Source organism: Fringilla coelebs (assembly GCF_963513975.1).
Source record: "Fringilla coelebs genome assembly, chromosome: 2".
Classification (NCBI taxonomy): domain Eukaryota; kingdom Metazoa; phylum Chordata; class Aves; order Passeriformes; family Fringillidae; genus Fringilla; species Fringilla coelebs.
In genome coordinates, this window is record NC_140029.1 from 115,915,341 (window position 1) to 115,927,838 (window position 12,498).

Sequence of the window (12,498 nt, forward strand, 5' to 3'; positions counted from 1 at the left end):
AACGGTTTCCAACTGCAACAGGGCAGGGTTAGGTGGGATACCGGGAAGGAATTCCTCCCTGGGAGGGCGGGGAGGCCCTGGCACAGGGTGCCCAGGGAAGCCCCATCCCTGGAAGTGTGCAAGGTCAGGCTGGATGGGGTTTGGAGGCAGCACTCACATGGATTGGCCAGTGGTTTACCAGTGTGGAGGTACGTAGCTGTAGGTGGGGGTTCCTTGAGCCCTGTACGTTGGCACGGACACTGGATGTGCTCCGATGGCGGTGTGTTGGGGGGTGGTCAACAAGGTTCCTGCAGGGACAGAGAAACACTTGGCACCGAGCAGAGGAGCTGGCGTCCGTGGCTACAGTGTGGCAGGGACAGCATCAGCTGCCTCCTTTTCCCTTTTCCCTTTCTCCTTTTCCCAGATAATTCTTCTGCCTGCCAGACCTGATTCGAAGGTGTGGGACCCACGTGACTGGGATCAGCCAGCACCACAAACAGATAAGAACAGCTGAAGTTCCAGCAGATTTTCCATGCTACCTCTGGCCCTTGACCTTAAGGGTTTTCCTTGGTTTTTTTCCAGCGTTCCTTGTCCCTAAAGACAGGAAGCAAAGCTGGCCACAAACTGCTGACATCTACCTGCTGAAAGCACTGGGCTAAACTGGGACAGCAAATCACTGCACAGATCTGAAACAAACTGGAAGGCACGAGGGATGCAAAGGGAGATGAGGGAAAGAACCCAACAAATCGCCAGGGAAAATTAAGATGAGCCTTTTTTTAAGTCTGCAGCCGGTCAACAGAGGGATTTTAGGTCAGAATTTACACAGTGTCTTCATGGGGAGGGAGGACACAGCCCTAGACTACTCTGTTCTGGGAGCAACTGGGTGCTCAAACCAAATTCTCAGCTTCTGGGTATCTCTCTACAAATGTTATTAATGAAATTCTAACACATGCCACATGCATTAATTACATTTATCCACTTCTCAATATAAGCAACAGTAAATCTCTCAGAGTGGTTCTTGTCACATCCAGGCTGCAATATCTCCGCTTGGAATAGGGATTGTGTCCCATTACAGATTCCTATTTCACAGCTAATGCAGATGCAAAAGGATGAATGATGCATTTCTTGGCATAATTCAATATACAATCCTAAGAATTGTTAAGGAGAAAAATACAGGCTTTCGAAAAAATAAAACCAGCCCCATCTTACTTAATGTGCTATTAATTGCAGTTAGAATCTGCATGTAAAATGTAGAGGAATTGGTAGAGATAAAACAAGGTTAACATTCATTTTGTCAAACAAAAACATGACCGTAAGTGTCTTTAAAAAAAGAGCTTGAGGGAAATACAACTACTTGAGGATGAACTAACCTGGTTATTCCTTCATTTACAGAACAGACAGAGGAAGGGACAATATATTTAAGGATACAGAACAATCTAAGGATGCAGGAGTGAGCCAAACCAAAGGTCTCCTCTGCTGAATCAGATCAGGATTTGGGGCAAACCACTGCATTTTTGCCTGCACAGGAGCAGTACCCAGCGAGCAAAACCAGCAGGTGAAGCGAGGCGGCACTTGGGACGCAGGGGGAGTTTTTTTGCCCACGGGAAGGGGTGTCTCCTTACCTGCTGACATTGCCATGGTGGTGCCAGCCACCATGCCCATGGCCACGCCGTTGGTGCGGGGCGCGGCCACCGGCGCGGGGTAGATGGCCGAGGGGATGCTGTTGGGCTGCACCACCGTGGTGTGGTGGATGACGTGAGGCTGGGCTGCGTACACGGGCTGGGTGTAATAAGCTCCCTGTTGGAGAAGGGGAGAAAGAGAATCCCACCATCATTCCAGGTTTTTTCACGACCTAAGGAGTCCTCGGTTCTGTAACTGGAGCGCTGCCCAAGGGCTGGTGGGTGGTGTTCCCACGGATGAGCTCCTGTGCCTGTGATAGCTGGACAGAGCTAAAGTAGGAATTCATTCAAAGGATCTCCTTTGGATCCACCTTAGCAGCACAAGAGCCCAGCCAGGGCTGCACCCGAGATGAACCAAAATGGTCCCAAAATGGATGACCAGTCATGAGGACTCTCACTTTTATAAGTTCTGGTCCCTTTGCATATTGGGGTTAATATTGGGGTTAAGTCCCATCCTTCTTGTTTTCTCTCTTCATTTCCCTGTTGTTTGTGCTCTTGGGCCTGAAATTTGGATCATCCTTGGTCCCCAGCTAGAAAAGGAATTGTTTTGTCTACCTACTCTGTGAAGAGAGCTTACCAACACTTAATATGAAGCTCAGAACTACACAGCTAGGCAGAACAGAATCTGAAAAACATGAAAACTAAAACCTGAGGCACCACCTAGACACCTGAACCTGTGGATATGGGGTATACATGAGGAGGGAATCAACAGTCAAGGAGTTGATCCATCCACCAGGAGATGCACAAGGGAGAGAGCTGCTGTGTCCAGGACAGGCAGCAGCACTGTAAGGATCTGCAAACCAGGCATGGGAGGAAAAAACCAAGGATTTGAATTAGCAAAAGGGAGATTTTATTGTGCATTAGTGAAAGCCCCATTAGAGAACCTCTGAAGGTCTGAATTAAAGGGAGAAGGAGGTGCAGGGCAACTATTCCATCACTTCTTTCTTTCAGGAGCTACAAAGGTCCATGGGACAAATAGCAGATTCTGTGGCTGGGATTGGAGAAGAACCAGCGTGCAGGGGTGGGATGGACTGCAATGGACTCGGGTGTGTTGGGGCATGGCTGAGGGGACAGGAGGTGGCACCTGCCTGGGTGTACAGGCTCTGCTGTGGGTAGGCACTTCTGATGGGGACAGGAGGTGGCACCTACCTGGGTGTACAGGTTCTGCTGTGGGTAGGCACTTCTGATGGGGTACATCGCAGTCTGGTACGGGTTCGGAGACGGCGAGTAGGGAGGAGGGGCGTTGTTACTCTGGGTTGGTGGCACCTTGTAGGGAGTCCCTGCGGTGTACCCTGCCACAGACACAAGAGGGGGGCCAGTCAGGGCCTGGCATGGCTGCTCAGGGCTGGCAGGAGGGCTGGGAGAAACCATCTCCCGAGCAAATGGGCCCTGAAGACTGCGTGAGATGGAGAGGAGAAGGCAAGGCTCAGCCCAGCCAAAACACTCAAATGTATTTAACTTATTTGCTCAAATATATTTAACTCAATTATATTTAACTTATTTACTCCACCAGTGTTCAGCAATTAGAGATGGCCAAGATTTCAAGTCTAATATCCGACGTCATCCTCCAGGCACTGAAACAGGGTGAAGAACGCATGGAGCTTTTAGGAACTCCCAAACAGCATCTCACCCCCTCCTGATTACTGCAGATTGGAAAAATAGGTGTTAATTAACAAGGGGAATAGCTGTGACTCTCTTCCTCACTCACTTAGCAGGAGAGCAACCATCTTCGAATGAGAAGTGGAAAAGGTTTGAAATATTGATCAGAGCAGAAGTGCAGCCTCCTCCATGAGGACTCCTCCAGGAGCCCAGCGTCAGCCACAGACCAACCAACCTCCTGGCTTTACATTTAATGGATTTTTCTCTCTATTCTGAACTTGTTTTTTCAAACAAATACCTCAGAGGCTGCCAGTTCTCAGTGTCACACTTCATTTCTGAGGGGTGTCTAGAGGTGTGGACCTGCTCAAGCCTGTGTGGTTTCACCACTTTGAATACCAAGACTTGCAGTGTTTCCTGATTGATGAATCACGGACAATTTATCTCCTATATTAAAAAGGTATTAAAACACAATAACCCAGGCAGATGTAATCTGCTGTGTTTATAAACTGGGGGGAAAACAGAATAACCTGCAGGTAAAACAATGTGAAAACAAGGTTTAATGACACAAGATGATGGAGACTCCTCTCTGTCTGGCAGATAATTTTAAAACCTAATTATGACTAACACCTTATTAGGATTAGGCTGGCTTGGCCCGTGCTGCTGCCGCTGTGTGGTTCAGCAGCAGCGAGCCTTTAAGCTCCAGCTTCTATTAAAATTGCTCATTAAATCCTTCATGTCACTCGAGAAATCTCAGCCTTATTGATCCTGCAGCTCACAAGTGCCCTGGGTTGCACAGAAATGTTTTTCTATAAAAGGCTTCTTCTGGGGGGGGGAAAGAGCTCAGTGGGGAATTTTGTGTTGCTGCTTGTTTCCAGGCTTCACCACATGCAGGATTCCTCAGCTGGGCAAGGAACTGACAGGATGTCCACAATTCTGCCCTCTGCCTCCCTCAGCTGAGACCCCACCTGCAGAGCTGCCTCCAGCCCCGGGGACACAGCAGGAGAGAGTCCAGAGGAGGCCACGGAGCTGCTCCAAGGGCTGGACCGTGCCCATTGTACAGCTCCTACCCCAAGGAATGGTAGGGACATCCTTTTTCCAAGAGAAAGTCTCCCAAAGACTTTAAAAATATTTATTTTTAATAAGTCCTTTTGTAAAAAAAAGAATAAAAATAATTACATTTCTTCCTCTCTGCTTGTTGTGCAATTGATTGGATTTAGAAGGAAAAAGGATTCTGGAGTAGCTGTAAGGTGAGGAACATTCTGACCCCACACCCTCATGCCCCAGACTAAGCAGGGGCCATAGGACACCCCACATACCAGGGAAAGCATCCCAGGGTTTATCAGGGAGCTTATCAGCCCTCCTGGAGGCACTACTTATCCTCTTCAGGGATGAGATGACAAGGCTGCACTGGAAAAGCCTGTTTGACTGTGATCCCTCAATGGCATCTCCTCCCCCTGCTCATGCTCAGCCAGCCTGGGTGACAAGGTGGGAGTTTCAACAGTGATCCTTGAAAATCAGGCTTTATTTTGGAATTCTTTCAGTTTTAAGGGAATGGGGAATAATGTCCCTTTGGAGATAAACACCTGTGAACAACCCTGGGTTGCTCCTAGGGATCAAACACTCAGCTAAGAAAGAGGTTTCACCTTCTCCACTGGAATTCCTCCCCTGCAGGAGCAGCAGGAGGGTCAGTGCTCTCCTTTTCACGATCCTTCATGGTTTTAATCCATCAAAGCCAGGCTGGATGGGGCTTGGAGCAGCCTGGTCTAGTGCAAGGTGCCCGTGAGGCTTGGAGCAAGATGGTGTTTAATCCCCTCCCAACCCAAACTAGTCTTTGATTCTGCGATCCCAAATAACCCTGTCCACAAATCAACCCCCAGCAGGGGAGGCAAACGGGCACAAACCAACCCAGTAACCCCCCAGAAGGAAAGTTTATTTACTGAATGCTGCAGAAGAAGCCTGGTAGGTTCTGTTCTCGGTGCCGGTGTCCACCGGGAGGTGGAAGGTGCCCTCGGTGGCACAGGAGGAGGAGGTCTGGGGCCAGGCCTGCTTCATCAGAAGTGTGGCTTGAGTGGAGACAGAGAAGAGGTGTCACACAGATCAATGAGAGACAGCTTCCCACACTTATGTCACACTGGAATCACCTTGTTAATCCCTTCACTCCAGGTTCCTACCCCCGAGGTGCTGAGCCCCACGGAAGGGACTTCACGTCTCATCAGGGCTTGGAAATCTTCCTGGAGTCCCACGGCTGAGCAAGGATGTTCCACACCCTCCACATCTGCTGAGACTCTGAATTAACCCTCTCTGAAGGTACAGCTGTAAATCTGGAGTGTCAGAGGGGTACAAGTTGGGAATGATTGGGATCAATCCTCTGGACTGGGGAGGCTGAGGAGGAATTGGCACTGGGGCCACAGCCCGCAGCAGCACGACGCATCCCAGTGGATGGAAATCCACCTCCCAGAGAGAAGCACTGCTGCAGGTCTGCTGGTCCACCAAACCCCCCTGAGACTCCCCCAGACTCAGACAGGAACGTGGAGCACAGAGGACACCCAGCAGTGCTGCTTTGCTGGCCATCAGCGGCTGCGGGAGACACTCACGGGTGTGAGATTCACCGGGATGCTGCCCCACTGCTGGAGATGTGGAACCCTGCTCCTCCCTCCTCCTCCTCCAACAGAAAACCAGGGGGTTTGTGGGAAGTCAGAGATTCAAGACCAATTTCTCCTCCACTCAGTCACTGATCATTTTCTGCTCCAAGTGTCTGCCCTCTCCCAAAGGTTTGGGAGTTATTAAGGATTTCCAGGCTGCCTTGCTTTATTTTCCATGCTAGGCTGCACTCAGGAACATCACACTGGAGAGCAACTCCCAGCGCTGCCACAGAAACACTCCCTCACTTATGCTTTTATTCAGACTCAGATTCACTTTTGCCTCTGGATTTCACAGAGGTTTTAATCTCTGAGACTGATGAGACAATTCATTCCAATGTTACACAAATCCTTCCTCTGTGGTTTTCCCTCTCCACATTAAACCTGCCACAAAATCAAGGCAATTTGGGTTGGAGATGGCTGGGAGATTGCCACAGCTCTGCATGTTCTTTATAAAATCACGGATCCTTGGAGAATCCATCACTTAAAACTACACAAAAGGTGGGCCAAGGAGGCTTCCAGGAACATAAATACCTCCTGGTCCTTTGCAATAATTCACAGGGATCACAATCCAGCCATGACTATCTAATATCATTTAAGGGCTACCTCCAACCAGTGTCTTCTGGATTTGGTTTATCCTCTCACCTAAATATAAATAAAATAAAAAGTTTTTTTAATTATCAGTTTAACCCCTGGCAAGTCAACCAGTGGGAACTGAGTAAACAATGTGAGCTGTGGGTCTCTGCAGCACTGGGACTGCTCCGTTTTTCTGACAGGACCTTTAGATAACGTGGGAATGTTCAGGACATATCTTAAGTGGAAAAGATAAAAATATGAACCCTTTCAAAGCATTGTAGGACATCTTGCTTCCCTCAAACAACCTCATTTGTGATGGATACAGCCTCCAGCCCTGAACAAAGTTTGCAATAAGCTTAATTCCCCAGCAGTCCTGTGCCTGAGTGCCTCAAAATGATGAGAACATTTATTCTTGGAAAGCCTGGTGAGGCACTACAGGATATTCACCTCTCCAGACCCCAAGATGCCCCTTAGAGGACCCACTGGTGTCCCCAGAGAGTCGGTGAGCACCTCTAGAGGATGGCTCAGAGCACTGCTGATGCTGCAACTCCCTTCTGCAAAGCAGCATTTCCTCCAGGCAGGATCCAGAAGCAGGAATGGGGGATTGGAGCCTGCAACCTGTCCCACGGTATTTCCACACAGATCCCTCATTTCTGAGGCTGATTTCAGTCCTGCTCTGTAAGGGCAAAGCCATTACTCCTGCCCTGCATTATTAATAAACACAGCTCCAGCCTCAGCCAGCCTCCACGAGCAAAGTGCGTGTCCTACTTTCAGGAAAATAAAAAAGGGAGGCTTTAATGAAGGAAGTTAAAACAAAACAACCATGAGCAAGACAGAATGCCTGCGAGGGAACATGCACCAGGCATAATGAAGACATACACGATTTTATTTTTTTTTAATTGTGTTTCTTGCAGCAGAGTGATTTTAGATGCTCATTTCTGCATACTTAAAAGGGATTTTTTAAGAACAGTGTCCTGAAAAACCAGGCTTATTGCAAGCATGAGTTTGCAATGCTGTGTTTTGCCTTGTGTCCCTTTAAAAACTGTGGAAAATGCAGCAGGAAAATCACACGAGGCAGGGACTTGAAGTGGAATGGAAAGGAATTGATAGAATCACAAAACATCCTGAGTTGGGAGGGATCAACGAGGACCATCCAGTCCAACTCATGCCCTTGCTCGCAAGGCTCCTTTGGAATAATCAGGGGAATAATTTAACATCCTTTGGGCTCAAACACCAGCAAATATCTACTAGAAACCTGGCATTGGGAGAAGGAAAAATCAAGACTGGCTCCAGTCACCATTTCCCTTTCCTCACTGGAGGGCTGGACCAAGGGGATTCCAGACTTCTCCAAGTTCCTCTCCTTGTTTCTTTCTGATGCTGTTGCAAAGCTTAGGTCACTACATCATTTAATTTCCCACGTGGATCCCAAGATTTTGGGAACCACGAGGACAAGAGAAGAGCATGAGCATGGCTGACTTCCAGTGAAGCATCAGGGAGTGTTTGGAGAACCTCAAGGACAAAAGCAGGTGGGATTTGAAAACTGGAATTATCTTCACTCAGGGGTTGATCTCCTGCCAAGACTTTGCAGGGAATCCAGCAAAATTCATGAGGTTTGAGGCAAGAGACATCCGAGTGGGAGCAGGAGCATCTTCAGGGTGGAGCAGAGAGGGTGATCAAGCTGGGACAGAATGGCTCTGTTCAAGAGACCTTGCTTGCAGGTACCTCCCAAGAATTCAGAAACCACAAGCTCTTCCCCACCCAAGAGAACCTCTGTTCCAAGCAGTACTGAGGGGCACCTGGTAATTCCCTGGGTAATCTCCATCTGGAGAATCAGATGAACCCTGGGTTTGTGACTGTTTTTTAGTGAGCTGGAGGGATTTCTGCCAGCAGGAACCACCTCCTGCCCAGCCTGGGAGCTTTGGAACAGGACCTTGTCCATGGATGGGATGTTCAGGAGCAGTTATTCTGCTGGGAACATGCTGCATCTCTTTCTTTTTTAGACTCAATGTCTAAAACCCCTTAAAAACATATTCAGAATTAGTCTGCTGTTTGAGAAGCCCAAGATTTTAACCCCCAAGCTCATTCCCAGTGTGTTTGAAGGACACCAGGAGCACATTCCTCTCCAGGCTTTTTCCAGCCTCCTGTGTGACAGCAGCTCCTTCAATTTGAGGGAACACTCTCTGTACTGATGAAGGTTTTAGCTCAGCCACTGAACCACAGAATTAGCTTAGCCCAATTCCATTTAACACAGTTGAGGATGCTGTCACTCTGTCACATGTCCCCAGTGCTGGGAGATTTTATGGCACTTCTTTTCCATCAGTTAGCTCTCAAAATCTCTTATTTTTTTCCTCCTGGAAGTCTGCTTTCCATTGAGAAGAGACCACTGAGTGTGGTGTTGGGAAGTCCTGAGCAGCAGAGCCTGCTCCTGCTTCCCAGAGTGGTTAAAATGGTTTGAAATCCTGCTGTGATATGAAATGGTATTGATGTCAAGAGCTGCAAAAATTGGTTATAACAGAATCACAGAATGGTTTGGGTTGGAAGGGACCTTAAGGACAATCCAGTTCCAACCCTGTGCCTTGGGCAGGGACACCTTTACCTAAACCAGGTCTCTCCAACTTGCCCTCATGATTTATGGGAAACACTCTAAAAGTTTCAGCATTTTCATTCCAATTTTAATTTCTGAATTTTAATTTTCATAGTTTCCTTGCTAGCTTAGAGCTTAGCTGGGCAAACCACTGGAAGGTTTTTGTTCTCCATAAAAAATGACCTGTCATCTCTCTGGACATCAGGAGATTTCCAAGCTGGAAATTGTTAAATGGTGTCTAAGATGTACAAGAAGCAACTCAGAACCCCTAAAATCCCTACCCTTCAGTGATTTGGGGTTTCCTCTCACTTGGGTGTTCCCTTGGCCATGTGCCCACTCAGGGGAGGAGCTGCTGCCTGCACAACTGGGGACAAGTGACATTTTGTAATATCCAGGCCAAAATGCCAGAATGCTGCAGTATTTTACATTCCTGGCTGAGCAGGGAGGACATTGCCAGCCTCTGGCAGCACAAGCTACTAATAAATTTATGGGCTTTTTCTTATTCTGTGGAGTTGTTTTCATTTAATTCCTCCAGTGCTTTATCCTTCAGGGGAAAGGAGGGTGGCCAGCACAAATCCAGGGGAACAAAAATTGTTTCATGTTCCATGTCAAGGCTTTAATGGGAAGAAATGCAACTAAAGACCTTATTAAAAGCACATAAACCCAAACAAAACACAACAGATCCCTTCCAGAATCATCCACAATAAACAGTTTTATGGAATATGTGTAAACTGTGATGTGAAGAAGACAAAACCGAAAGATTTTGGCCGCAAACCCCTCATTCCTGTTTCATCAGCCTTGGAAAGCACCTGAGCCTGGGGATCCACTGATTTTTTGACAACTGGGAGACTGAAAACTTGGCAATTAAGGGGAAGAGGGGGTTTAGCAAGACCGGCACAAAGTCCAGCTTTGTGTTCCTTATGCAAGCAGCTCTTCTGCTGCACACTGAGCTCAAAAGGCAGCTTCATTTGGAAGTGCTAAAATCCTGCAGCTCTTCTGAGGCAACACCACTCAAAATAAACATCTCAAGCAACCAAAAGTCGAATTGAAGGGTGAGATATTATTTTTCTTCTGCAGAGTGTGCTTGGAAATGGATGAGCAAGGAATGTTCTCAGGCCTTTCTCAGGGTTTTTACCTGGGGCGTAGCCGGGGCTGCTGGTTGGATACATGTTGGGATTGTAGGCTGGGGCAGCAGTGGGATAGCCTGTCGGATAACCTGAAAGGAGAGGAAAACAGCCATGAGGATTTCATCAATCAAGCAAGGATGGCACCCCTGAAGAGCAATAAACAACCTGTGAGAGCACAGAAGCCACCGAGGGAAAACACAGCTGGATTCTCTGGGGACAGGAAGGACCATGAATGTGCTCCACATGTGGCATCATCAATATTTCATCCTTACTTCTGTAGGAAACAAGGATCAGAATGCAGAATGCAGGTGTGCACACTGTGCTGTGGAGAAAACTGCTGGGAAAACCCATACTCTGAGCGTGGAATTCATGTACAAAAGCCCACCAGCACAGCAATATTGGAAAGGTTTCCTGGGCTGCGTGGCAGCACTTTGGAGAGCTCAGCACTTCCACTAAGCAGAGTTTCTTGCTGAAGGGAAGGCAAGGATCCTGCAGGAAAACATGCCAGCCTTGGATTCACCCATGGCTGCACAAGTGCTGTTCCCAGGAGGGACCTAATTACCTGCCAGGCCACCTGGAAGGACCCTTTGGAGCCAGGCAGGGTTTAATGGGCACTTTGGGCAGGGCTGCAGAGCATCTTCAGCTTGCATCAGCCTCACTGGGAGAGGTCAGAGGGAGTTCAGGGGAACTGTGTGATGGAAGTGGGGGGCTGGAAATCGTGGCACACCCCGGAGCCTGTGTGCACCCACACAGTGCGGGTGTCCAGCATCCAACTCCTACTTCACTGGAAATTCCTGCCCTCTGTGGAGAGCCCAGCCACAACCTCTGCACCTTGGCCTGCTCCTTTCCCACAGAATCACACAATGTCCTGAGCTGGAAGGGACCCCAAGGACCATCTGGGGAAAGAACCTTTCCTAAAATCCAGCCTAAGCCTCCCCTGGTACAGCTCCAGCTCTTCCCTGAGGTCCTGTCACTGCTCACCATTTTGCTTTTCATTTCCTTCAATTTCTTTCAGGTTTTCCCTACAGAAAAGAGCAACACCTGAATAACTCCATCCTCCTTAGGTGCTGCTGAGTAAACCCCCCTGGCAGAGGAAACAGGACACGTTAACCCTGCTTTGCTGGTGGACAATTTGGCTCTGCTGTGTGTCACCACTCAGTTTATCTGTGTGTCCCCTTGGCCACCATCCCAGAGCAGAGCCAATGCAATGGCCCTTGGAGAGTGTTTCCATGCCAAGCCCCACTGATACTGCCTGTTGGCTGCCAGCAAAGCTGGAAGGAGGTAATTAGCAGTGGATTTACACCCATCTTTTTTAATATTTTATTCTATTAAATAAAAGCCAGCATGGGTCTGTATTTCCCTCTTCTGAGCACCAAAAGAGCCGCAGCACAGTCCCCCCTCCCACACCCCAAATCCCACTGCTCCCAAACCCTGGCACCACTGACTTCTGTGGCAAAATGTTGAGGTTCATTTGAATAAATCTAATTCAACAATCATGGCCACTGTACTGGAATAATGACTGGATGTTCTACCCTCTCATTTTCATCAGTGATATATTTGGCTTCTAAATCAGGTTAATTAAAAATTGCTGTAGTTAATGTTGGATAAGCAGCAGTTTAACAGATTTTTTTGTTGTTTTTTAGGATACACAGAACTGTGTTTTCATCGTACCCAGGAATATCTAAACCCTTTCAGCAATCAAGGAGCTCCTTAGAAAGTTATTTGCAGATCCAGTGATTGCAAGCAGAGCATTAATGATGAGGATCTTAAATCAGAAATATCTCTTCTCTCCAGTTCATTAGAAGACAGCCCGGTCTTTTCCAGGACATCCATTGCTCCACACTCTTCCTGTTTCCCCCTGACAATCTGGCCAGGGGTGCTAAACCAACCCCAGCTCACTTCTTGAAGTGTATTTTCCCTAAAATTGTGTATTTTCCTGTGTTTCTCCATGGGGTTTTATCTTTCTGGCACGTGGTTTAGTGGAATCCCAGACTGGTTGGGGTTGGAAGGGGCCTCAAAGACCATCCCAATTCCCTGCCATGGGCACAGATGGCGATGGCTGTGTGTGCCCTGGTGTTGGGAAGTCCCCTGCCCACTTGCAAGGGATCTAGATGGCAGGCTCTTGGGGCTCCAAGAGGTTCTTCTGACCTTTGCTGCTGGAAAATCCCCCCAAACAAGCCTAAATCCCCCAAACTGCTGCAGTCTTTGGTAATAATCCTTAATTACCAGTCCTCAGTCACCAGCCATGACAAACACAGTCCTGTACTGTCACAAATGTTTCACCTGTGCCCTCTGAGGTGCCACCAGCACTCACC

General features: G+C 48.1%; 1 protein-coding gene across 3 annotated transcripts in view; it reads right to left on the minus strand.

The window, feature by feature from the left end:
* Nucleotides 1–12,498, minus strand: part of FAM168A (family with sequence similarity 168 member A) — a 127,594-nt gene that overhangs the window by 5,259 nt on the left and 109,837 nt on the right. For all 3 annotated transcript variants that reach the window (XM_084226241.1, XM_084226243.1, XM_084226242.1), the window contains 5 exons: nt 10,192–10,272; nt 5,195–5,320; nt 2,808–2,950; nt 1,602–1,776; nt 158–287 (listed from right to left, as the gene is read on the minus strand). In XM_084226241.1, coding sequence (XP_084082367.1) covers nt 175–287; nt 1,602–1,776; nt 2,808–2,950; nt 5,195–5,320; nt 10,192–10,272 — 638 coding nt within the window. In that variant the 3' untranslated portion in view covers nt 158–174. The remainder of the gene's footprint in view (nt 1–157; nt 288–1,601; nt 1,777–2,807; nt 2,951–5,194; nt 5,321–10,191; nt 10,273–12,498) is intronic.